This window comes from Protomyctophum parallelum (genome assembly GCF_964188405.1).
Source record: "Protomyctophum parallelum genome assembly, chromosome: 17".
NCBI lineage: Eukaryota > Metazoa > Chordata > Actinopteri > Myctophiformes > Myctophidae > Protomyctophum > Protomyctophum parallelum.
Genome location: NC_139719.1, coordinates 39109998 through 39136628, shown reverse-complemented (window position 1 = coordinate 39136628; position 26631 = coordinate 39109998). Strand labels below are relative to the sequence as shown.

At 42.8% G+C, this 26631-nt stretch overlaps 3 protein-coding genes across 6 annotated transcripts in view; 1 reads left to right on the top strand and 2 right to left on the bottom strand.

Moving 5' to 3' along the window:
• slc16a5a (solute carrier family 16 member 5a) lies at positions 1–13722 on the bottom strand. 2 transcript variants are annotated; one of them, XM_083788047.1, is made up of 5 exons: positions 13677–13722; positions 10772–11211; positions 9009–9152; positions 7282–8112; positions 1–2487 (listed from the first exon to the last, which is right to left on the bottom strand). In XM_083788047.1, exons 2-5 carry the CDS (start codon positions 11139–11141, stop codon positions 2207–2209), a joined length of 1626 nt encoding a protein of 541 aa, XP_083644173.1. In that variant the 5' UTR covers positions 11142–11211; positions 13677–13722; the 3' UTR covers positions 1–2206. The 2 variants fall into 2 exon arrangements, with proteins under 2 accessions (XP_083644173.1, XP_083644172.1); XM_083788046.1 differs by lacking the exon at positions 13677–13722 and adding an exon at positions 13215–13411.
• Positions 13723–14506: 784 nt separating this feature from the next.
• kctd2 (potassium channel tetramerization domain containing 2) overlaps positions 14507–26631 on the bottom strand; it is a 182675-nt gene continuing 170550 nt past the window's right edge. The window contains exons 2-7 of one of the 2 annotated variants that reach the window (XM_083788049.1): positions 20732–21248; positions 20485–20593; positions 20232–20323; positions 19890–19985; positions 19311–19436; positions 14507–19184 (exon numbers count right to left, since the gene is read on the bottom strand). In XM_083788049.1, coding sequence (XP_083644175.1) covers positions 19155–19184; positions 19311–19436; positions 19890–19985; positions 20232–20323; positions 20485–20593; positions 20732–21097 — 819 coding nt within the window. In that variant the 5' untranslated portion in view covers positions 21098–21248 and the 3' untranslated portion in view covers positions 14507–19154. Of the gene's footprint in view, positions 19185–19310; positions 19437–19889; positions 19986–20231; positions 20324–20484; positions 20594–20731; positions 21435–26631 lie in introns of those variants that run through there. The other variant, XM_083788048.1, reaches the window with a different exon arrangement.
• tubgcp2 (tubulin gamma complex component 2) overlaps positions 19902–26631 on the top strand; it is a 34814-nt gene continuing 28084 nt past the window's right edge. The window contains exons 1-3 of one of the 2 annotated variants that reach the window (XM_083788037.1): positions 19902–19932; positions 20481–20575; positions 25188–25348. In XM_083788037.1, the coding sequence (XP_083644163.1) occupies positions 25199–25348 (150 nt within the window). In that variant the 5' untranslated portion in view covers positions 19902–19932; positions 20481–20575; positions 25188–25198. Of the gene's footprint in view, positions 19933–20480; positions 20576–23541; positions 23680–25187; positions 25349–26631 lie in introns of those variants that run through there. The other variant, XM_083788036.1, reaches the window with a different exon arrangement.

Below are 26631 nucleotides of genomic sequence, written 5' to 3'. Positions count from 1 at the left end.
AACGCATGTACTTTATTTTTGCATAGTGTATAAATAATGCATTCATATGAAAGGTATAATTTGGCCCAAGTAATATTAGCCCATACAAAAATACTTCATTGCAGAGAAGACACTGTTACACCATCATGTACTTCATAACGAGGAATTGTATTCCTCCTTAAAGGACCACTTCACCACTTTTCAACCTACCTTCATATAATTGGTCCTCACTAATGTTCATGATCAAATGCCACGATTCTTTTTTCCTACTCGGTCTGTGTCTCATGGGAGGGCTGTGGGCAGTTCAGAAACCCGTCCACCACTGACATCATCGATGGGGAATTCAAGCTAATGGAAACCGCAGGCTTTCTATTCCTGAAAAGTTGCAATGCGAAAATGGAAGCCATCGAACGTTCTCACGATAATACAAATCTAAATATTTTTGTTTTTTGTGCCTAATGATGTCACTGGTGGACGGGTTTCTGAACTTCCCACAGCCCCTCCTATATGAGACACAGACCGAGTAGAAAATAATTTTGGTATTTTATCATGAACATTAGTGAGGACCAATTATATAAAGAGATTTTGAAAAGTGGTGAAGTGGTCCTTTAATCATTCACGTTGTAATATTCACTTCTAGGCCTACCTGGAATACGCAGGCATACCAGCTAAAACACAGGTATACAGTATATTGTATGTTCAGTTTTCTATGTTGTGTCATTAAAAACTAAGCGATGTCCACTTTATTTCAGTCATATGTCACATCAAAAAGCAAGCATAGAATACCGTGAAGTATGGGTCAAACCCTATGTAAACTGTATTGCAATATGACGACATTTATGCTTATTTAAACACAAATGCAGAGGTTCTGAGTAATAAAACCTAGTATCCAATGATTGTTTTCAAGTATAAACGCAACTCATAAGCGCGTATACAGAAAAAGGCACTGTCATGAAGGGTGAGAACTTGAAGCATGCAGATAGATAAACATGTATGTTTTTAGTTACTACTTAGTATTAGCATTCCTTTTCTTTATCATCTGCTCTACAGTGTATGAGTTAGTTAAAACTGCCCACTTATACTGGGTGAAACTTGTAAACACAATGCCATGTTCAGCTTATTGGTTAAAGTCAGAGGAAAGTAGACTTATTTTCCTCTGACTTGAGTGACTGAATTAAAGATATGGCTTCGTTTCATACAGTGTGTGTTGTATAGATCAGACCTTGTCTGAAGTGAGTGGTGCAACAGCGCCCCCTGTTGGTACCCTAAACATAGGGACAGACAGACATTGCTGGTTCTAGGAGTGGTTGCACCACTCAATAATGGACTGTGACATCATATCCACATGGTTAGCAGCATATTATGATACAGTACTATAAGCACATATATAATATCATACTATAACGTACAGCGCTGTTTGTTTTGGTGTGTAGTGTTGGCTCAGATTTATAATTATACTTGCAGCATTTGTTTCAACATCTTTGGAGTACCAAATGGCCAGGGATGGGGGACAATTATTCTGGTACTCTGTTGTCATTCACAAGTAGGGTGACCAGAGTCAAACTGTTCATTTGAGGGACAGAAGTATCGCTTGTGTGGGACAAGTGGGACAGGTCGGGGTTATAGCTTATAACTTATTACTTAAGTTGCTATTAAAAATGCCGTATGTCATATTCGACCATGGGTCTAGTATTGCCTATAATTTTGTTATTAAACCCCTCTGGCATCTAACATTAATTTTGGTCATGGGTGGTATGGCCAACTTGGTACTGTAGCCTATTCTCATGTTAACAGGCTTACAAACACATCTTGCAGGAAAAGAGACAATTGAGGGAGCTTTACAACAGAAATAACAGACTATTAGGGGACTAACTATTAGGGCACTATTTGAACACTGATGCCTGCCGGTCACAATGTGGGATAGGGGCTCAATTTGTGGGACACCGACCTGAAAAGTCTTGGTCGTGAGGGTCTGTCCCATGCAAAGGGAGACATCTGGTCACCCTAATCACAAGTGATACTCAAACGTTCAAACGCTCGCATACAGTGCAGTACTACATATACTACAGTGTACGTACGTTGTACCGAGCGCCATCCTTGTTATGGTGTGTGTGTGTGTGTGTGTGAAGGGAGTTGAAACACGGATGAAGTGAACAGTTTGGTAACAGTGTTTGATGCTGCGTGGTAGCCTGGTAGGGGGGAGTGAGGTAATATAAGATGATCACGTTCAGATGCTGCTGCTGGTGGTGACGCGCTCCGCTTGAGAGTCCTGCTCTTTGTCCCCCTCTGTGGGAACACTGCTATACTCGCAGTGTGAAGCAGTGTTGTCGGCTGCTGGTTTGGAGGGTTCGGTCAGGGCCGCGGGCTCCCCGCCCTGCTCCGAAGCCCGCTCTTCCCTCTTGCGCAGACAGTAAAATGACACCATGAGGAACACGGCAGACGAGGCCACGACGGCACTGCAGACTGCGAACATATGGAAGTACTGCCCTGTCCTGTCCACCAGGACACCTAAAAGAAAAACAACCACAGGGATAGTAAACATATGGAAGTACTGCCCTGTCCTGTCCACCAGGACACCTAAAAGAAACAACCAGCGATAGTAAACATATGGAAGTACTGCCCTGTCCTGTCCACCAGGACACCTAAAAGAAAAACAACCACAGGGATAGTAAACATATGGAAGTACTGCCCTGTCCTGTCCACCAGGACACCTAAAAGAAACAACCACAGGGATAGTAAACATATGGAAGTACTGCCCTGTCCTGTCCACCAGGGGCCTATTTCACGAAACTTGGATTAACTAATCCAGGATTTAGGCCAAAGCCAGGCTTTTTAAATCCTGATCTTTACAGCCTGGTTTATTCCGTTCCACTAAAGCCAAGCGAGGCTCAGAATTGGTGGATTTGGCGAGCCGGGATCAGCAAGCCTGGCTTAATAGACAGTCTGGCTTTTTGTCTCTAGACCCCTTATGTGGATCACAGATTTACTGATCCTTCTTCTTCATGCGGTATTATGGCAGTTTGCATCCTTAATAGTTGCATTACAGCCCCCTTCTGTATATCTCATTATCTTTACTAATCTATTCAAGACTTACTGATACAAGGACTTAAGCTTCTAAAATAAATACTGCTGCTGAACATACTCTCAATAGTGGATAGACTGAATGATTAACTACCCCAAATATATAGTTTACATTTTACCACTACTATTAACTTAAAACAGAATTCTTAATATTGTAAGCATAATGATATTGTCGCATTGTGATATTTGGCCATAACTCCCTCCTCTGAGGGAGCTACCTTTGGGGAAGGGGGTTGTTGTCCAGACAGGTCCGGGTCATGGGTTCATGTAGCATGCCAAAGTTTGTGCTATTGCCATTGAGAATGCATTGGGCGTTTAAGTTAAATAACTCAGAAACTACAAAACATTTCAAAGTAAAAAGTTCCAGCATGTGTCTCCACAGTAAGCTGAATTTTACAAAGTGTGAATGGAGTTTCTAGGTGAAAGTGATTTTTTTAAGTGCCACTATCTGCCTATAAATGTCTCAAATTTGAAAGCACTATATTTCTAAAAAGATGAAACATTTCAAAGATTCCTTTTCAGGCACACATGTCCACCGTAGGATGAACCTAAATAGGTTTGAATGGGGTTTCTAGGTGTAAGTATGTAGGACTAGTAGTGGGTGAAACGTTACAATGGTAATATGTTGTAAAACAATGAGTAATGGTAATATTTAGTGGTTTTCACTTTTACAAAAAAAAATTATAATAATATAATATAATATAATAATTCTTCTTAACCGTGCACTTGCACGACAGCAAACCTATTCATGGGGAACATTCACCAAAAGCAGCTGATCTACAAGCTCACAAGCTGTCATGATGTTGTGCAGCCTATATATTTTGGTTATTTGATTTTATATAGTGCTTAAATTAGTCCTTTAATGCAGACCGATACAAATAAGGCAACATAAACCCATAATAATTGAATACATCTGGAAAACATCATTGGTTTGTGATCAGTTTGACTGCTTAATGAACAGTAAAGACATCAGGATTAGGTTAAACCAGGCTGTTAGCCTGGTCCGGAGCAGGCTAAGTCCAAAGCATTAGTTTCCATGGTAACTTATGTAGCATCACTTTCATGAAACCGAATCAAGCCTCAACATATCCAGGTTAACTGGTTAAGTTAATCTGGCAAGATCAACCAGCTTTCATGAAACCGGTTAAGCACTGATCCAGGATATATTAAACCAGGATATGTGTTAAAGCCCGGCTTAATCTCTAATCCAAGTTTCGTGAAATAGGCCCCAGGACACCTAAAAGAAACAACCACAGGGATAGTAAACATATGGAAGTACTGCCCTGTCCTGTCCACCAGGACACCTAAAAGAAAAACAACCACAGGGATAGTAAACATATGGAAGTACTGCCCTGTCCTGTCCACCAGGGGGGTATTTCACGAAACTTGGATTAGAGATTAAGCCGGGCTTTAACACATATCCTGGCTTAATATATCCTGGATCAGTGCTGAACCGGTTTCATGAAAGCTGGTTGATCTTGCCAGATTAACTCAACCAGTTAACCTGGATATGTTGAGGCTTGATTCGGTTTCATGAAAGTGATGCTACATAAGTTACCATGGAAACTAATGCTTTGGACTTAGCCTGCTCCGGACCAGGCTAACAGCCAGGTTTAACCTAATCCTGATGTCTTTACTGTTCATTAAGCAGTCAAACTGATCACAAACCAATGATGTTTTCCAGATTTATTCAATTATTATGGTTTTATGTTGCCTTATTTGTATCGGTCTGCATTAAAGGACTAATTTAAGCACTATATAAAATCAAATAACCAAAATATACAGGCTGCACAACATCATGACAGCTTGTGAGCTTGTAGATCAGCTGCTTTTGGTGAATGTTCCCCATGAATAGGTTTGCTGTCGTGCAAGTGCACGGTTAAGAAGAATTATTATATTATATTATATTTTTTTTGTAAAAGTGAAAACCACTAAATATTACCATTACTCATTGTTTTACAACATATTACCATTGTAACGTTTCACCCACTACTAGTCCTACATACTTACACCTAGAAACCCCATTCAAACCTATTTAGGTTCATCCTACGGTGGACATGTGTGCCTGAAAAGGAATCTTTGAAATGTTTCATAGTTTTAGAAATATAGTGCTTTCAAATTTGAGACATTTATAGGCAGATAGTGGCACTTCAAAAAAATCACTTTCACCTAGAAACTCCATTCACACTTTGTAAAATTCAGCTTACTGTGGAGACACATGCTGGAACTTTTTACTTTGAAATTTTTTGTAGTTTCTGAGTTATTTAACTTAAACGCCCAATGCATTCTCAATGGCAATAGCACAAACTTTGGCATGCTACATGAACCATGACCCGGCCCTGTCTGGACCACAACCCCCTTCTCCAAAGGTAGCTCCCTCAGAGGAGGGAGTTATGGCCAAATATCACAATGCGACAATATCATTATGCTTACAATATTAAGAATTCTGTTTTAAGTTAATAGTAGTGGTAAAATGTAAACTATATTTTTGGGGTAGTTAATCATTCAGTCTATCCACTATTGAGAGTATGTTCTCTCTTTAATTACAGCAGCAGTATTTATTTTAGAAGCTTAAGTCCTTGTATCAGTAAGTCTTGAATAGATTAGTAAAGATAATGAGATATACAGAAGGGGGCTATAATGCAACTATTAAGGATGCAAACTGCCTTAATACCCCATGAAGAAGAAGGATCAGTAAATCTGTGATCCACATAAGGGGTCTAGAGACAAAAAGCCAGACTGTCTATTAAGCCTGGCTTGCTGATCCCGGCTCGCCAAATCCACCAATTCTGAGCCTCGCTTGGCTTTAGTGGAACGGAATAAACCAGGCTGTAAAGATCAGGATTTAAAAAGCCTGGCTTTGGCCTAAATCCTGGATTAGTTAATCCAAGTTTCGTGAAATAGGCCCCTGGACACCTAAAAGAAAAACAACCACAGGGATAGTAAACATATGGAAGTACTGCCCTGTCCTGTCCACCAGGACACCTAAAAGAAACAACCACAGGGATAGTAAACATATGGAAGTACTGCCCTGTCCTGTCCACCAGGACACCTAAAAGAAACAACCAGAGGGATAGTAAACATATGGAAGTACTGCCCTGTCCTGTCCACCAGGACACCTAAAAGAAACAACCACAGGGATAGTAATTAATATTACTAGTATAACAACAGGAGAAAAGAAAGTCACACGCAAGGGAGAATCGCTTGTTCCCTTCTTCATCTGTGTCTCACCCGTTTTCAACATTTTCCCCTTTACCACTTATACTCAAACAAAAAGTGCCATGATTCAAATAACATACAATACGTGAATATCACACTTTGACTTGAAGCACTGTCGTTCGGTCGATAGGTGAACTCTCATGGGCCGTGTGAACGTGAGGGAAGCACAGATGACATTTGCAGTGAAACAGGAGAGTCTGCCCTTTTGAATGCAACTAATACCGCCCCAGCCCTGCCCCCCCTTCAGACCCTGTTCAGTAGTTCCCCTGAGCGGACTGCTGAGCACTCTAGACTTCTTGTGCAGCCTTTTATGTGCACAGCAAATTTCTGTCCAGTGTGCACATAGGTTTTATTTTATTTTGCTGATGAAGACTGTAATGAAAGCAATAAGGTACACCCGCACACTGTGTATTTGCTCGGTACATGAGTATTCTCTTATTTAATGAAGCAACGTTTCGGTCCCTCCGGACCTTCCTCAGGCATTTGGGGGTCTGGAGGGAGAATGGTCTACACATTCTTTTGACTTTAAAATAGCGCTACTTCAAAGTCCGCTCTCTTCAGGGAAATGTGTGTGACTGTGCACTTGACTAACCCATTTTAAACTAGAAAAGCAAGGTTTCTCTCCATTTGTTGAAGCTTCACACAGTAACCTACATTTAACTAAAGAGATTCAAAACAAGCCGCTGGCTTTATTGTATTTAATACATTACATTATATAGCCTACAAAAGAGCTTTGATTTTCATAATTATAGAACTTCAGCCGATGAAGTACATTTAACCCATTTTGGCGGGAACCCCTTTTAGTGTTATGTTATGCTTTAGCTATTGAAAAATAGCAGATCTACAAGCTCGTCATAGCGCGCCACCGAGTGGCGTGCTACGAGCTTGTAGGTCTGCTATTTTTGAAAAATCAATGTAGAAGACATTTTTAAGAATCTGATCTCAGGTCAAAATGGGTTAAGCCCCGGCCTAAGATCTTCTCAGTCTGTGTGTCTACAGTACCTGCCAGTGGGGGGCCGATGAGCAGAGTGACGCTCTCCATGATGGCCAGCAGGCCCAGCGCCGAGGGGAAGCGGCTCATCTCCACCGTGTCCATGAGCACGGTGAACATCAGGGAGCCCACCAGGCTCATGGACAGGCCGTACGTCAGCACGTAGGCCAGCAGGACGGGGAAGCTGGGCCCGATGCAGCAGATGAGGTTGCTGAGCCCGTTCACCAGCAGGGCCGCGGAGAACACGTAGACGTGCCAGCCCTTGAAGACGGGCAGGTTGAAGAGGATGCCGACGGGCGGCCTCACCACGATGTTGACCACGCCCAGGATGGAGAGGAGCAGCGCGGCGCGGCCCTGCTCCATGCCGTAGGCCGTGGCGTACGGCACCAGGTAGATCAGGGGCACCACGAAGCCCAGCATCATCCAGGTGATGCCGATGGTGAACGCGCGGTACGGCAGGTTATTGCGGAACAGGTCGAAGGCCATGTGCTTGCCCAGGACGGTCAGAACGTAGCTCGTCATTGTCCTCGCTCCGACCTTCTCCTTCTCCTCGAGCTTAGGGGGCTCGTGGTTCGTCATGAGGGGCTGGCCGCGGCGCTTGGGGGGCGCCAGGGGTCTCATCACGGCTCCACAGACGCAGCAGTTGAGTAGGAGGGCGCCCAGGACCAGGAAGCTTCCGCGCCAACCCAGCTCCGCGTGGAGGTAGTTACCCAGGATTGGCAGCGTGCACAGGCCGAGCGCCGTGCCCGTGGAGGACATGGCGTTGGCGAACGTGCGCCGACGTACAAAGTAATGTCCAAGAATGGTCACAGCGGGCTGGAAGCTGAAGCAGAACCCCAGACCTGGAATAATGAGAGTGACAACTAACTGACACAATGGACAATATTGACCACATTCACCTGGAGGACATTTTGCTCTTACGTCATACTGTGAAAATTAGTTTATACCATACAGAATAGTGGTAATTATAATTTGCTTCTTTTAACCCATTCTGAACGGGCACCCATTTTGGTGTCAGCATCATGTTATGCTTTAGCTATTTAAAAATAGCAGATCTACAAGCTCATATCGCGCCACCGAGTGGCGCGATACGAGCTTGTAGGTCTGCTATTTTTGAAAAATCGAAGAGCGACTGACATTTTTAGAATCTGATCTCAGGTCAGAATGGGTTCATCAGACCAGTGTGTGTCCGGCGGAAACCTCGTATGAATCTGATCTCAGGTCAGAATGGGTTAAAGGCCCAGAGTAAAATACAGCACCTCCTTGAGATGTTGGACCTTTCTAACATTGAACCCGAGAGCCCGACCGATGCTGATGCTGATTTTGGAAAGACCTTGACCACCAATTATTGATGATTTGGCCAATGAAAGTGCAGTTTTTTTCTAATCAATTTGAAAAACGTAGACTCCATCAAAGTTTGTATTTGGGAGCAATATTAGCAAAGGATTCTAATAAAAATCTGCACAAATAACTTTTTGATAGATAAAACAACTTCAAATTATTTGACCACTTACGCCCTATTCAAAGATATAGCAACACGTCACAACCCAAACACGTTGTAAGGTGCTGTGAGCTGCTATTTTAAAACATAAATAGGGACACCAGGTTGATTGATACTGGTCAAATAATGGCTAATTCACCAGACTGGTATACTGTAACTGTTGTTTAGTCTAGTGAAAACAACTAAAACAAGTCAATCAGCTGTGTTTTGATGGCATCTCTGTCAAAGGTGGCTGACCTGTAATGATCCCAGCAGTGACGTAGAGCTCAACGATGGAATGGGTGAATGAGCTAGCGATCATTCCAAATCCACTCAGGACTCCGCCCATCATAACTGTTGCTCGGCAACCAAACCTTGCCACCAGCACACTGCAGAAAGGACCTGTAGATAATGAAATGGGCTTTAGTTAAATACACATTAGAGGACAAAGAGCTACACACTACAGTAACACAAAGTGTGTTCTTATCCTGACACCCCTTTTGAAATACTCGCAATTAGGTTCAAGGTAAAGCTGTATAGCTGTTATTGAACAAAGGTTTGTGTTTGTGGGTCAGTAGGTCAAAAAATGAAAAGAGAAAAAGAAATCAGTTTTTTTTCTGTTGTTCATTGGTGTTTTATGCTATTCTGTATGAAAACCTGGAGATTTCTAACTTTCATTTAGTACTCTCATTTTGATTCTCCAATAAATCTTGTATGACAAAGTCTCAGCTTTACTGCTTAGCGCCTATACTGTAGGTAGAACTCATTTGGCTGATTCAAGACATTCTGCAAGTATGTGAGGCATTAGGCAACAGGCCATCAAGCCACAGCCAAACATGGCACAGTCAACGTTCAAAATGGGGAAACGGAGTTGTTGCTGACGTCCAAGTGGACAAAAACAGTGTTGGGCAATATTACGTTACTTATAACTAATTACTCCTTAGAAAAAGTTATAATATTACATTACTTATTACTTGGAATCAAGACTAATATTTTACATATTATATTATATATTACTTTTGCGCCCGCCACACCCGCAAAAAAGGGATGTATACAACAACACAATCTGTTTCGAACTGAATCCAATTGTTTTGAACAATACTATTAAGAAGAAGAGTCACAAATCACCCTAAAAGGTTATAAAATAAAGCATCAATCTCTCTCTCGACCTTTTAAATGAAATGTTTTCAAGCCAACAGCCAACAAAACAATAAAAACATTAAAGTAATATGTAATAATAAAAAAATGTATTATTGTGCTAATTTTACAATGTAAATAAATTACCGTTTTGTCAGAGTAATACCTTACTTTACTCGTTACTGGCAAAAGTAATAATATTACAGTAATATATTACTAGTTACTGACCAACACTGAACAAAAGTCAGTCGGGTGGTCAAAAGTGGGGGGATGAAATCAGCTATCTGTGAGAGGGGGGGTGTCACAACGTCCTCACAGTGAATGGTGGTGCTGCTCACGCCCTCTCGCCTTCTCACCAACACGAGAAAACGTGAACATATCACACCTACTGTATTTTAGCTAGTCTTCACTGGCTCCCTGTGAGCTACAGAATTGTTTTTTAGATTTGATTGATTACTTTTAAAGCTCTACATGGTCTAGCTCCCATTTATATAACAGCTTTGCTGCAACCCCATAACCCTGTGCGCTGCCTTAGGTCATCGGATATAGGGCCCTCCTAGTTCCTCCTGCAACGCGTCTGGTCACTCGGGGTGGCCGGGCCTTTGCGGCTCGGGCACCTTTGCTCTGGAACTCCCTGCCCTAGGCTCTTAGATTAGCAGAATCAGTGCCTTCTTTTAAAACGCTTTGAAAAACACATCTGTAAGCCAGATTGACCTGTTATTTTCTTCATGTTTTATTGTCTCTGATGTTTTGATGCTTTGTTGTTTTTATGTTTTTATGATTACTGTTTTATAACCTGTCTGTAAAGCACTTTGTAACTATATGAAAGGTGCTATACAAATAAAATTCATTCATTCATGCGACCCACTTAGGAAGTACAGTACCTCCAGCATGAAGCACCGATGTCATAATGGAAGGCACCCAGGACGTCTCGCTATTGGTGGCCTGGAATTCGTTCTGGAGGTCTGTGTAGAAGATCCCCACACAGGAGGGGAAGGCGAGGGTCAGAGCCAGGACAAGGATGGTGGCAACCAGCACCACCCAGCCCCAGCCCCCATCGGGTGCTGTGACTGCCCCCTGCATGGGCACGGAGTCTCTGGTCTCACGGTTGCACTTTGGCCCCTCCTCAGAGTCATAGCTGATGGCTTCTGCCACCATCTCCACACCATTCGCCTGCTCAGGGACCCTGGTGGTGGTGGGGTCCATCTGGAAGCAGTGGTCACTTGTCCCTCTGTGCCCATTCCTACAAGTCATTCTTCTGCTCAAGTCCCTGTAGTGGCACTACAGTCACTGATATCCATGTCACCTTATTGACTTCTGCAACCTTCAAGAAAACGTGACAAAAAAAGAGGACATAGTCAACTCAACTTGTAACCAAACGCATATTATTTACATTGGATTGAGGAATCACTGCATGGGTCCGTAGTGATCAGAACCTGAAAAACAGGTGCTCATTGTAGAGGGTTCAAAAGTAAACACATTTAAGTTCCTTCCTTTGTAGTGGTAGGCTCAGTTGAGTATTAAAAAGCCCTTGGCTTTTATCCATGGCAAAGTAAAAAAAGAAAAAACGACCAACATATTTCAAGAGCTTTCATCAGGGTCCAATGTCCTGTCATTGGACCCCGATGAAGGCTCTCTTTGCCAAGCTGAATCTGAAATAAATGACTTCCTTAATACTTAACTGAGCCGAGTGCCATGTAACCTATTTCTTAAGTTCACCTGATTTCTCATACTTGTTGCTTGTTGTCAACTACCAAATATAAACTATTTTGAATTTGATTTATAAAAAACTACCTGAATTAATACATGTAAATACATCTATGAGAGTTTAGGTCTTAGGTTAGCACTATAGCCTACAGGTGTATATCTTAGTCTGTTTCTGCCTGGCTCTGACCCAAGACTATAGAGGAGTGTAGCAATAATAATACAGTACTTGTCTAGTATGAAACTTGCAAGTACTTGGGAAAGTCCTGAAATGAATGGCCCTCTGTGTGGAGTCTGGAATCTTTTCAGCAGCATATATTGGTCAACACAGTGACATGACCAGAACAGAACAGCCCGCTAGGGCTTATGTCATACTCTCCTATTTTCATCTGTCAGATCCACACTGGAGCTGCCAATAAATAAATGTTGCCACATTACCACAAGCACTTATAGGCCAGGGGTTCCTGGGGGGACCCCCAGGGGTCCTTGAGGGAGTTCCCAGCTAAATGATAGTTTTTTTTTTTTTTTTGCTTTCGCCATTTCTTTTTATATGCAGGGATAGGCTGACAGGAAATGGGGAGAGAGACGGGGGGGGGGGACATGCAGTAAAGGCCGTCGGAATCTGGAGTCGAACCCACAGCACACTGACCAGACTGGATTTCCTGCAGCCAAGGTGCCTGGACCGCTGAGCCACGGCCCAGGCCATGGGTCTGTAACTCTGAGAGTGTACAAATAGAACCATTGATTTTACAGTATAAATTGGGGTCCCAGAGATAGAAATGCCATTACATGCGGGGGGTCAAACTGGGTGGTCCTTGAAATTAAACGGGTTGAGAATCACTCCCTCATGGCATATCTTTTCAAATGGGGGTCCGAGGGATAATTAGTGTCAATTTGGGGGTCCCTGACATGAAAAAGTTTGGGAACCACTGACTTAGGCTATACTTGTCAGTGGACGTGTATCTTGAATTAATGTATATTAAGTGATAAGTGATAAACTTGTCATTGTCATGATGGGTTAAAGCCGGGTTAGAACCAATTAAGCCCACTAGCCCCGGATTGATTGAATGAATGAAGTCAATACAAAAACGAGGAGGACGAAACCATGAAAAGCACTAATTAAGACTTGTTTATACATCAGGGTAGGCTACTCCATTTGCAATTAATCAGAACATTTAAAGACGTACAAATATACACTTCTATGAAAGTAAAACAAAGGAAAAAAAGGGAAAAACATGTAGCCTACAGTATGGAGGGAGGAGGTCCAGGAGGACCCCGAATGGAAAATAGTAAAACGGTAAAATCTACTGTATACTGCGGTGTACTTGTAGCCTACTGTAGTAGCCTACATACACATACAATAGTGAACACTCTGTTTGCTATAGTTTTACTTAATTGCTTCTGTTTTTCGTATAGCTTTGTAAAACATAAGTTATAACATATCACCACCAACAGCCTGGTGTGTAAGATCTATTCTGAACTACTGTGATGATCAAATATCAGCGCTAGAGGGAAAACACTCAAACATTACGAACAGCTAGGAAACGGCAGAAACCATCATTCACATGAGGCTGGCTGGCTGCTACTACTACTACTACTGTAGTACAGTTAAAATTCCCTCACCTTGCGTTATGTATTGTGTGTGACCATTTCCATAAATTATTATGCGTCGCGTCTTCCGTCGTTAAACGTGTCTCCTCCGCCCCAACGACGCCCGCATGCTGCATCCATCCATGCTCAGCTCAGTCAACACATATATTATTACTAGGCTTATACACAGCAAGCGATCCGTGTCGTGTGACTGACTGGCTGTGATGATGTCCGTTCTTGCCTTTTTCTTTGCCTCGAAGACAAGACACAATAAATAACGTGTTCGCGCGGTGGTGGGCGGAGGCAGAACTTCGGAGGGCTTAAAAGCGGATCCTTTCCTTGCTCAGTGGTGGGTGAAAATAGCCGATCTGCAAGCTCACAGCGATGCGACGCGCTGTGCTGCTTGCAGATCGGCTATTTTCGGTGCGCGACGTCGCACTATAGGCTACTCGATGGCATGCATACATTAGGTATTTTGTGGGGTGTGTTTGTTACGTGTATAGGCCCGTGTGTGTCTGTCGGTCATGGACCATGGTCATGGCCACGGCAGGCAGTGCAGGAGGGGGCCGGCCCCAGGCAAGCAGTAGCCTACTGGGACTGGGTGTATGTAGCTTGTAGCCTACTTTACTATACGGTCTGTACGTGGTGGCCCTGCAACATATGACAGGATAGGATTAGGATAGCATACCAGTTTGTAACCAAACACTATAAGTAGGCCCACTAACCGTTACACAAGCTTTACTTAATTGTAATAATGCCCCAATTTCTTATTAATATTGTTGTTGTTGTTGTTGTTGTCCTTTCTATTTCATTGTCGAATATTCTTGCACCGGTCGTTGACCAAAACGACAATGCCTGTAGACCTATTTGTTAGATATAAATACCTATAGGCAATAAAGTGTTTCTGAATTCTAAATATGGGGCACATAAAAGTAGGCTATAGTCTGGAACAGGACAGATGGCTTAAAACGGAACAAATGTGAGCCAAAATTGACCAGTGTAACGAGAGGGACCAGTATGCTGAAGAACAGCTAAATGAGCCAGATTAACCACGTGTAAACAAGAGGAACCCGAGGAACCAGTGGGTGAATTATTAGGCCTACAACAGCAAACAGAAGTTATACAAGGACACGGTCATTTCAGGAAACGCCTGTGATAACAGGAAGGTTACATTAACATACTGTATATTCATTAGATGGATCTTGGTAGCTCACCATGATGCATCTGGTTAATACTGACTGTGTACTAGCTAGACTATTAAGTAAAAAAAAAGAAAGAAAAGTCTAGCCTATTAACAAACGAATCACACACACTTTAAAACACATACACATTTTATGATTAAAAACCAGACTGGGTTTTGTTAAAGTTGTTACATGTAAAGAAACAACATTGGTAGACAAAATTCCAAAATATGAAATAAATAAAAGTGAAAGGACAATAAGACAAAGGTGTTTTTTGTCAGCTCCCCAACAGTTCTCCAGGCCATCTCCATCAAGAATATTCACATTTGACATCAATACTGTTGATAAATGAATACACTCAAAATTATTAGAAGATATCTCCAATTACGTCTAAACGTGTGTATATAGTGTGTAGGCTATGTCCACAAATGCATGCAGGTGTTTTCTAACAGATAACAGCGGCCAATTAATTTAAAGGCCTTCTTTATTTGTGTGTGAACCTGTGGTCTGAATAAATGCTATGTCCATTGTAAGGGCCTTACGGGATTCTGCAGTATGACCGATTCATTTTTGTTAAGTCAAGTGCAAAACTATCTACTGTTAAGTTAACAGGATACATAAAAGAACACAGAAAACTGAACATGTGATTAGAGAATACAGAAAACATCTAGTTGTAGACCCACACAAGAAATCTACACCTACCACAGAGCCATGCCTCCCTCCCTTTCCAACCATGCATCACAGACACTTTGCACTAACACAGAGGTCAGACAAATTCCAGCAATACAACATCAGAATCTCTAGAACAATGCATGCTCACATGTTCTCACGTGCCAAATCTTTTTTTTTTTTTTTGTACATTGTATTGTGTAGGTTACAGTGAAAAGCTATGTTTTGAGCTTACCTTGTTTTGGGCTTTAAAATAACAGGTCGATAGATCAAATATTAATTACTCTACAGCAGAAGGTCTATTGAGGTTTACAAATGTGATACACTAAGTGCTTTGAGAGTTGATTCAATCCATCTAAGAAAGGGAACACTGCAGATGTAGTTGTCTCAAAGCAGCCACAAAAACCCAATATAGAAAGTAAAGCTGTCTTTTTCTCTAACAAAAAAGTGCTAGTTTTTACTAAGATATGCAAAGGGTGAAACTGCTCTTTTTTAATGTCCCTGCTATCAACTGCTTCATGCTTCTTTCACTGCACTGTAGAGTAGACATAACAGCACCACCATGGGCATACACGAAAGACCCTGAAACAGTGGAATGCAGACAGACTTGAAGCATCAGGAATGGCAGTAGAGATTTTTCAACAGGGAAACAGGAATTAAACCGAATTGTCTTCAATCAAGCAGTACATTGGGCAAAAGAAAAAAAACAAACATTACGAGACTTGCATAAATCTAATCCCTCTGACCTCTCAGTGAAACACTAATGCCTGACGTATAGTTTGTTACGTGCAGTGTCGCATCATGAAAATAGCCATTCTAGATCTGCAATTTTCAGCTGACACATGGCATGCAACAGAGTATAAATCAGGCTTAACCATGAAGACTGAGCTGTTGCCAAATTACACAGGAACCTCAGTTTGTCTCCTGGCTTTTTAAAAGGTATTATGAAAGGAGCCTATCAGGACAAAGGGACAACTGTGCACAACACAGGTCAAAGGTCACGACACAGACACAGACAAAGGGAAACAAAAACTCTCAGGTGCTTTGAAAAGGTCCCAGAGAGGAATGAAGCCTAATTTATACTGTCGTTAGTGTTGTTTACCAAAAATGGTATTATTTTTGGGTTTGACAGTCTATTATTTTCAACAAGCGACACTGGCATATGACAAACTATAATTTAAGCTCAAAAGTACCCCCTCGTCAAGATGGTGGGCATTCTTAGCAGCTGGAGCGTTGTCTTCAGAATAGAACGGCACACAACACTAACACAGTACAGACTTAGGAGGGGGAAAATAAATCACAGAGAGTTTAAGCTCTGACGCCTGACTGAACACAGCAAAGGGTACAAGACAGTATTTTCTTTTTCTTTGTTAAAATGCATTCTTGTTCATGCCGATATAACCCAATTACACCACTTTTTTGTACAGGGGATAGTATATCAAAGTAAAGCAACACCAGTGAAATAAACGAGGATATACCTCTTAGCATATAAATACAAAGTCAAGAGAGAATAAGTTCAATCTTTCATAGTCTACAGTTGATATGTGTGTGGTTCTAACTTCACATATGAAGTTACTCTTACGCCTTCAATTACATTAGTAACAACATTCTGCTGCATCTTGTTCTTAGAATATATTGTGGTATGTTGTACTATTGCTAACACAGAATTGTTATCTTGGTCATTGCACCAAAGGCTATTTTATTTATATATATATATATAATAAAGATTACTGAATTCTCCTGCAAATCTTTTACAAATTATTTGAATAGATATGCAACTGAATGTTGGTCCTATGTTAAGAGAATAAAAACGGCATAAAAACAGGACTTTTGTTTAGATAAAATAGCAAGTTAACACGTGCTAAGAGAAAGATACAAATTGGTACCCATCTACTGCCACAAAGAAAGATGTTGAGTGAAGTCTGGAATAAAGATGTTTTCTTTTTTTACAATTTCCACTTTAGCTCAGAAAATGTGACACATTGAATGAAATAACATAATCAGAGCATGAGTTGTGAACATGTACTTTCAGCCCATGCCACAGTGCTACACTTCACTGCAAAATCAGACAATGCAGTCAACTGGTTGTTATGAATTTGAAATAGAGGCAAGAGTTACAGTAAGCTGGACAAGAACTACTGCCAAAAGTGTCCGATTCATACTCCTATTTTACCGCTGTAGTGCCGAAATGATTTCGGCTCGTCAGCAATTTTTAGTAGCACCGAAGAGCCGACTTTAGGACAGTACCCACCCCCCCCGAACCTCAAATGATGTCACATTGTAGGCACTACAGAGCCGAACCGACTTTTATTCGGCTCTAAAATAAGAGTATGAATCTGCCCTAAGTCTAACCGGAAGTTCTGGACATCTCGCCTTGTACATCCTGTACTTTTGGTTAGAAACTTTTTGCCAGTAGTTCACTTGTTTCCAATCTTCATATGATTGTGAGATGGAGTTAAAACCGGGAACACGTTTAGGCAAGAGCGAATGAAAATTGGGAAAATGGCCTAAGACAAGGAGAGAAAGGACATTTCAGGTTTTGAGGCAGCGTACCGATTGGCCATGGTCCAACAATTTCCAAAAGGAAAATGGGCCTTTCGAGATCTTTTAGCTCAAGTTACAATTTTAGATATTTTTTAGGATGTGCAACAGAACAAAATAGGATGCTAAAGATAAATGTATTGTTTTTTTTTCTTTTAGGAACACCACAGAAAAACCTGAAAAACACGGTGGATCAGCAGATCTGATATTTCAGCCACAGACAGAATGCCAGAGAGGTACTGCATAGTGCATACAGCAAACTCACACACCCTTATCATTCAGGGGTGGAAAACCCCTCAGCTAAACTGTTTGTGAAGACTGATAATTTGCCCTCATTTAAATAGAATTACTCACCATAATACACAAATATATGACAACTATGATACAGAAAGTCAATAATTACACCACTTGCATTCAAATTTTCATATAATTTCATCATGTAGCCTATATAGATTCATATAGATTCTTCACATGCCTTGACAAATTGTACACAGGTGTAGTTTAGTCTTTTGAGTCATTTGTTTTCTCTTGTGTTTAAATTATCCTCATTGCGGCTGCAACACAAGCAAAAGGAGTGCTCTCCGTCTGAAAATGGAGCAAATCAAGCTAGATGGTGAGGAGTGATACACAATCTCCTTTGAACTGAACAAAGTTGTAGCCTCTGCAAGATGAAGGATTGGGCCCTCTGTCCTCAGTTTAAAGAATGTGAGGGAGTGGCACTGTATAGTGTATACCGTGAGAGAGAGAGAGAGCATGCAGAGACAGTCATCATCCTGCCTGCTGTAGCTCCTCCGTTTTGCTGCTGGACCTCCCGTCTCCTTAATCTTGGTGTTCTGTGACGTGGTGATGAGGTGGCCACTGGCCACACTTTCCCTTTCGCCTCTCCATCTGTCGTCCTCCTCCCCCGTCTTTGGGAGGTCAGAGGGGGAGAGGGAGGGTAAAGGGGTGAGAGGCTGTTATGGGTCACCCTGCTGGTAACTGTCAGGGGGTTAAAACAGTGGCTCAGTCAGAGCAGTTGTATTCGTTCTTTTCTTGTGCCCTTTCAGAGTCCTGAGGAGACGATCACAGATTTCTGCCACATGGATCCAGACTTATGGGGGGGGGGGGGTGGTGGTCCAGTTAGGTTGCAATGATGCATGTGGTGATGAGGATGATGATTATTTAGCTGTGTCTAGGGTCCATCCACTGATAACAACACAAGACTATCATAAGATCATATGAGCCTGAATTACTGTGGTTATGACCCTTAGAAGCCCTAGCTCTCACACCAAAAACGACCATAATCTATTTTTTGTTTCAAATCCCCCCCATGAATGTTCCATAGCTTAATGAGGATGCAGGCAGGGTGTTGTGTTGCAGCACTGCAGGGAAGGGGGACGCCGGAGATGGAGAACCCCCATTGTGGAAAGGCACACCAGAGGACCGGGCAGGGTTGGGGCTTGTAAGAGGAAAGGAGGTTTGGGGTTGAACTCATGTGGACCATGGCTGGAACTGCAGAAAATGTCAAGGGTTCTTCTTTTTTTTCTTTCTTCGTAAAGTGTTGTTTTAGCTCAGGATTCTGGTCTGATCTGGTCTAATCTCTTCACATCCGTGAACCTCTCTCCTGGAGGATCTACAAGGAAACAAGGGGGGGGAGAAAAAAAGTCGGAATAGAAGCCAATATTGTCTGGGATATACACACCATCTGAAATCCTCTGTCTCCTCCTGACATCAGTGAGTCACATTGTGGATAGCTCACCTTGGCCTTCTCGGTGGGCTCGATGACAATGCCGTTGGTGGAGTTGTTAAGCTCCCGGGAAACCACACATAGAAATTCAGCCTGGTCCTCGTTGCCATAGTTATAAGAGGAGCCAATGCTTATGAGCTGAAGGGGGGGGGGGGGGGGGAGACAGACAGACAGACAAGAAAAGGTGGGTGTGATGTTATGAGGCTGTCAACCTTGGAGAAATGTTAAAGCTCACCATCTTCAAACTATTTCATGGAATTGGCTAGTATGCTACATTTCACAATGTTGTATACTCCTGTGAAATGTGGCAGTAGTGGTATTTAGTTGCCTTAAAAATGTAAGGATTAAGGAAAGGGTAGAAAAAGCTGGTGATGGAATAAACCATGTTTAAAAATATATAATATATAGATATAATATATTGAAGTTAACCAGAGAATATATCTTTAGGAATGCTATGACATTAGAGAAACAGACTTTGAGGACCACGGTATTAACCCATCTGAAAACACAAGCTTGATATAAAACCCTGTAAACAAGCCATTAAGTGCAAAGTCAATTTTTTTTTTTTTTTAAAGGCCCGTTTTCCCCCACCTGCTCAAACTTCCAGCCATCTGACATGGTTGAGACCATCTGTGTGAGTTCCTCCTCTTGGCACTGCAATACTCGATACACATGTTTCACAGGGCCCTGTGGGACGCGCACACACACACACACACACACACACACACACACACACACACACACACACACACACACACACACACACACACACACACACACAGCAGATTAGAGTAATTTTGGGACACCATGTACATTTGTAATTACAGATTAATCCACTAACATTAGCTCTGGTCCATAGCACTAGACAGAGCTATTTTAAAGCCATGGACCTGAGCGACGCTAACATTATTCCCAGACCTATTATAGGCCTACCTGAGATGTTCGGTTCTCATTGTCCCGGATCCTCTCCTTAACCAACCTCACTAGCGATGCTATGTTGTAGAACTCTGCTTCCTCAAGAACACCTATTAAAAATAAAAAAAATAAATTGTGCAGCTACAATAGTATAGTGTTAATGAACCTCTGTTAATTCTGCTTGCATGCCATGTTTATTTCTAAAAAACCTTAAATTGATAGTATTTCACAGTATGTACTCAAAGATATGGACATGTTTTTTTTTAGTTACCATCCTCTGCCAGATTCTTATCCATGATTAGTTTTCCATGCCGAAGATAATTCAGGATGGGGCCAAAGTATGTGGGGTCTCTGTCAATCAGGTAAGCTCCCGTCTCATCCTATTATGAAACACAATAAAGTTTATTGAATAAACCAAGTGTGGTTTAATATAATATATGTGATATCTGCTTTGTCTGGGAAAAGAGATTTAAAGGGACATTAATAAGATACATTAGAGGACAACGCATTTTGCTCACTTTGTCCGAGTCTAAATCAGGGTCCTCTTGGCACAAACGGTACAGGAACGATTTGGGGTCCCTGCACAACGTTTGTTTGGTCGTGATGAAATAGGTGCCCCCGACATTCAGGCGAACCCAGCGAGATCCCGGCTTGTCCACGGGCTCCGACGGGGAGCTCGGGTTGCTCTTCGCCGGGAAACCGAACACCGATGACCGGCTCACGCCGCTCGAAGCCCCGGGACTCGACGGCTGGTTGTTCCGCGGCGGGATCACGAGAGTGGGCGACGCCAGCCGCACGGACGCCCGCACATCACCACGGTGCTGCTCGGTTTTCTCTATAGTGCTGGTGGTGCCACACGATTCCACGACATGCAGTTCGGCCATATTTAACCCACCCCCCCGATCGTCTAAAAAAAACAAAAAACAACACACGATTAGCTACACTGCAGCGAAACGATTTATTTACCCGATTTGTAAACAGAGCACAGCAGAGCTATTATTCTTCGACAAGGTGGCTGGCATTAGGGCGTTGCTGCTACACACACAACACACACACACACCACTCGATCTCCTCTGTCCCGAACGAACCCCGCCGAGAAGAAAGACAGACACCCGATGGTTATGCCCGAGGAAATGTAAACCGTGTGAGCCACATCGCGTTTGATCTGCACCCTAAAACAACAAACTGGTCATTCTTGTTTATTCAAACGTTAATCAGAGACGGGGCAATTCTTCCGGGTTGTTGTAACGTGATTGCTATTTACTTCCGTTGTCATCCCCCTTTTTCAGAATAAGTCATAATCTATATATGACTTGACCCCCAAAGTGGGGTCCGGGGACCCCTAGGGGTCCTTGAGGGAGTTTCAGGGGGTCCCTCACTCCCTAGCTAGATGATAGATAGCTATATGAACCAAATGGACCCTTATGGGTCTGTAACTCAGAGAGTCCATAGGTTCCTTTTGTACACTCTCAGAGTTAAATCAACATTGATTTTACAATAATATTGTAAAATATATATATATATATATATATATATATATATTATATTGGGGGTCCCACCGTCCCAGATATATATATATATATATATATATATATATATATATATATACATACAATGCTCCTCCAGTCCGGAATTGAATATACAACAATGGTTTCAGAACATCCCACTCCACTGACACATGCCTCCTCTATTTGAGCGATCACATCAAACACGAGGTGGATGCTGGAAAATACTGCGGCATGGTCATGCTGGACCTCCAAAAGGCTTTTGACACCGTGAACCACTCCATACTGGTTAACAAGCTTAAAGCTATTGGTTTTGATAGCACATCAGTGAGCTGGATGCAATCCTACCTGGAGGGGAGAGAACAGATGGTGGAGGTGAACGGAACACTGTCCCCTCCCCTCCCAGTGAGCTGTGGCGTCCCACAAGGAAGCATACTAGGGCCTTTACTGTTCCTAATTTATGTTAACGACATGACTTCAGCTTGTGACTGCAACTTGTTCCTGTTCGCAGATGACTCAGCACTGCTGGTCTCGGACAGGAACAAACTGCAGGTTGAAAAGACCCTCAGCTCTGAACTCGGTAGAATCTGCACCTGGCTCGCTGATAACAAACTATCCTTACACCTGGGAAAAACTGAATCCATCCTCTTCGGATCAAATAGTAAACTCAGCAAGGCAGATGGCTTCTTGGTTAGAGTGGGTGACAATATTATCACACGAAAAGATCAAATTACCATCCTGTTCCATCCTGGAGGCCAATCTTTCCGGTGATAAAATGGCCACCAACGTAATCAAAAAAGTCAATCAAAGAACAAGATTCCTTTACAGGATCTCCTCACTGGTCAGCAAAAACACCTTGAAGACCTTAACAGGAGCCCTCGTACAAGGTTTCTTTGACTATGCATCCACCTCTTGGTACCACAGCACCTCAAAGGCCCTTAAAACAAGGCTCCAGACCTCCCAAAACAAACTGGTAAGGCTCCTACTTGGCCTCACCCCCGAACCCACCTCACCCCTGCCCACTTTGACAGGCTGGGATGGCTTAGGGTCGACGACAGAGTACAGCATCTTGCAATGGGTCTGGTCCACAAGATTCGATACACCACCAAGATACCCATGTACCTGTCTAAATACTTCCTTAATGTAAACGAAGTCCACACCCACAACACCAGAGGGAGTGCAACAAACCATGTACAACCCAGATTCGGCACAAACAAGGGACTAAATTCTTTTCGCTCCTATGCCACCAAAATGTGGAACGCCCTACCAACAGTCATTAAGACATGTGAATCCCTTGACTCCTTCAAAACCACTCTCAAAGGGCACCTACGGATGGCTGCAATTCGAAACTGGCCTCTGTAAAATCTGAATCCCCCCCCCCCCCCCCCCCCATTTTCCCTCACTGTATATTGTATCTTTTCCCTTTTTTGCTTCCCATTATGATGAATTCCTGTTCTGTTCTTTAGCTACATAGATATGTCTATTTGTATGTCTCTAAATGTTTGTATGTCTTTAAATGTTTTGATGAATTGAACAATGTGGACCCTGTTGTAAACAAGTGTAATGCTTAATTGGGTCGTCCACTCACAGTTGACAGTCTTTGTATTGAGTTTGTGCTTAAAATGTACTGTAAATTCTACAAACTGTTAATAAATATTTCAATCAATCAATCAAAAAGGCAAAACTTTACACGCTGCAACTGTATGGTGTATTTATATACGGTACTTCCTACTTCCTACTTTCCAGGAAAGTAGGCTATCATGCAGTGAACAGACGTTGTCAATAAACTTTTATTTTGAAGGCCGAGAGCAAAAGCCTGGTGAGGCGAGGTTACTGCTATAGTAACGTTCAGTCGCATCCATTGGTAACTTTAGTCAGTCAGATGCGCGGCGCGCTTGCCTGTGTCTCTCTATCTACTCTACGTTACGAACACTGGATGTGGAATACGACCGGCGACCGATGTAATATCAATACTTTTGTTACTATCCTAGAGTTTGAGCGTTTATAGTTGCATTGTGGTGGAATCTGCAGCAGATCTGCTGTCTTTGGTCTCATTCATTTTTAGCTGGCAAGTGAACATTAGCTCACTGGCTAGCTATAGACCAGTGGTTTTCAACCGTTTTCATATCAAGGTCCGTTATTTTATTCAGCATTTTAGTCATGGAGATTTAGCCTCTCAGACCCAAAACTTAGAATATCGTTAATATCGTCGTTGGATAAGATTTATAATTTTGTCCACAATTCCATGCTTTTAGCCTCATTCTAATGTTTCTGTAGGATTTACTTGATCATCTTAGTTATTATAGCTCCTGAGATAACAATAGCTTGAATAGCGTCTTTCATGACACTGAAAGTCTGGATGGCCGAGCGGTCTAAGGCAGGGGTTCCCAAACTTTTTCATGTCAAAGGACCCCCACATTGACACTACTTAGCCCGCGGACCCCCATTTGAAAAGATATGCCAGGGACCCCCATAAGAGAAGATTTTTACGGCTCTAGCAGTGATTCTCAACCAGTATAATTTCAAGGACCCCCAGTTTGACATGCATTAGGCTACGGACCCCCATTTAATGGACCCTTCAAGGGTTGGTTCCATTTGTACACTCTCAGAGAGTTCCAGACCCATAAGGGTCCATTTGGTTCCAAACTATCATTTCCCTTAGGTACCCCTGGGGGTCCCCGGACCCCACTTTGGGAACCACTGGTCTAAGGCGCTGAGTCTCCCCTGGAGGCGTGGGTTCGAATCCCACTTCAGACATCCCTTTCCCCCCTTTTTTCCCCTCACTGTATATGTTTCTTTTGCCTTTTTGCTTCCTTTATGATTAATTCTTGTTCTGTTCTTTAACTATATAGAAGTGTCTATTTGTACGTCTCTTAAATGTTTTGATGAATTGAACATGGTGGACCCTCTTGTAAACAAGTGTAATGCTTAATTGTCGTCCACTCACAGTTAACAGTCTTTGTATTGAGTTTGTGCTTGAAATGTACTGTAATTCTGCAAACTGTTAATAAATATTTCAATCAATCAATCAATCAATCAATCAAACTCACGCTTTACATCAACACAATGAACAACCAAGTGAACCAACAAAACAACAACCTATTTGCCATAAGGGCTTATACTCAGACTTGCTTGTGAGAGAGAGAGAGAGAGAGAGAGAGAGAGATGTACTAATGTGTTTGTATGACCAGCTCAGTGGACTTTGTGGTTTGAGTGTCCACTGGGAGGTCGGGGTTCGATCCCTGGCCGGGTCATACCAAAGACTCCGAAAAATGGGACCCATGCAATGCTTTGCACTGCCTTGCTTGGCACTCAGCATCATGGGTTGGATTGGGGGTAAGTCCCTGCGACATACTAGAGACATGTCCAGGGGGTGCACTTGTACATCAAGCTGCCTCACGCTAGAGAAACAGGAGATGATGATGATGTGTTTGTCCGTATAATGTTTGCAGCATCGTTGTCTTTTCAGCTGTCTGAGCCATGAGTGAGTTCAGGATCCACCACGACGTCAATGAGCTCCTCAGTTTGCTTCATGTCCGTGGAGGTGAGGGAGCAGAGGGCTACATAGACCTGCTGCAGAAGCACAGGACTCCCTATGTCACCACCACGGTGTCGTCTCATAGTGCTAAGGTAGGACTCCCTATGTCACCACCACGGTGTCGTCTCATAGTGCTAAGGTAGGACTCCCTATGTCACCACAACGGTGTTATCTCATAGTGCTAAGGTAGGACTCCCTATGTCACCACAACTGTGTCATCTCATAGTGCTAAGGTAGGACTGCCTATGTCACCACAACGGTGTCATCTCATAGTGCTAAGGTAGGACTCCCTGGGCTGTATTTTGCGTGTCTTAAGTACCAGGTCTTATTCCCAAACTTGAGTAAACTAAAGACCTGGAGGCGTGATCAATGCTCTTTGACCACTCAGAATAGCCAAATGGCATTGATCACGCCTCCAGGTCTTTAGTTTACTCAAGTTAGGGAATAAGACCTGGTACTTAAGACACGCAAAATACAGCCCCCTATGTCACCACAACAGTGTCATCTCATAGTGCTAAGGTAGGACTCCCTATGTCACCACCACGGTGTCATCTCATAGTGCTAAGGTAGGACTCCCTATGTCACCACAACGGTGTCATCTCATAGTGCTAAGGTAGGACTCCCTATGTCACCACAACGGTGTCATCTCATAGTGCTACGGTAGGACTCCCTATGTCACCACAACGGTGTCATCTCATAGTGCTAAGGTAGGACTCCCTATGTCACCACAACGGTGTCATCTCATAGTGCTACGGTAGGACTCCCTATGTCACCACAACGGTGTCATCTCATAGTGCTAAGGTAGGACTCCCTATGTCACCACAACGGTGTCATCTCATAGTGCTACGGTAGGACTCCCTATGTCACCACAACGGTGTCATCTCATAGTGCTAAGGTAGGACTCCCTATGTCACCACAACGGTGTCATCTCATAGAGGCGAATGCAATGAGCACTAACTATGAGACCCTGCAGATCGTGTCTGTCTGTCTGTGTGTCTGTGTCTGTCCCGCTGTGACACCACCCGCCCGCCACCAGAGGGCGCAGCTGTAGCACACGCACACACACACACACACACACACACACACACACACACACACACACACACACACACACACACACACACACACACACACACACACAGTAGAAAACTTAAAAAAATTACTAACTAAAAAGAAGTTGTTATTGCAATTTACGAGCTGCGTTTGCGCGTCTTACTTGTGCTAAGGTAGGACTCCCTATGTCACCACAACGGTGTCATCTCATAGTGCTAAGGTAGGACTCCCTATGTCACCACCACGGTGTCATCTCATAGTGCTAAGGTAGGACTCCCTATGTCACCACAACGGTGTCGTCTCATAGTGCTACGGTAGGACT

Coding starts and splice junctions, on each gene's coding strand:
- slc16a5a (XM_083788047.1), bottom strand. CDS start 11,141: ATGACTTGTAGGAATGGGCACAGAGGGACAAGTGACCACTGCTTCCAG. Junction 9,153..10,771: donor ATCGGTGCTTCATGCTGGAG/GTACTGTACTTC, acceptor CATTATCTACAG/GTCCTTTCTGCAGTGTGCTG. Junction 2,488..7,281: donor CATCGGCCCCCCACTGGCAG/GTACTGTAGACA, acceptor TTTTTCTTTTAG/GTGTCCTGGTGGACAGGACA.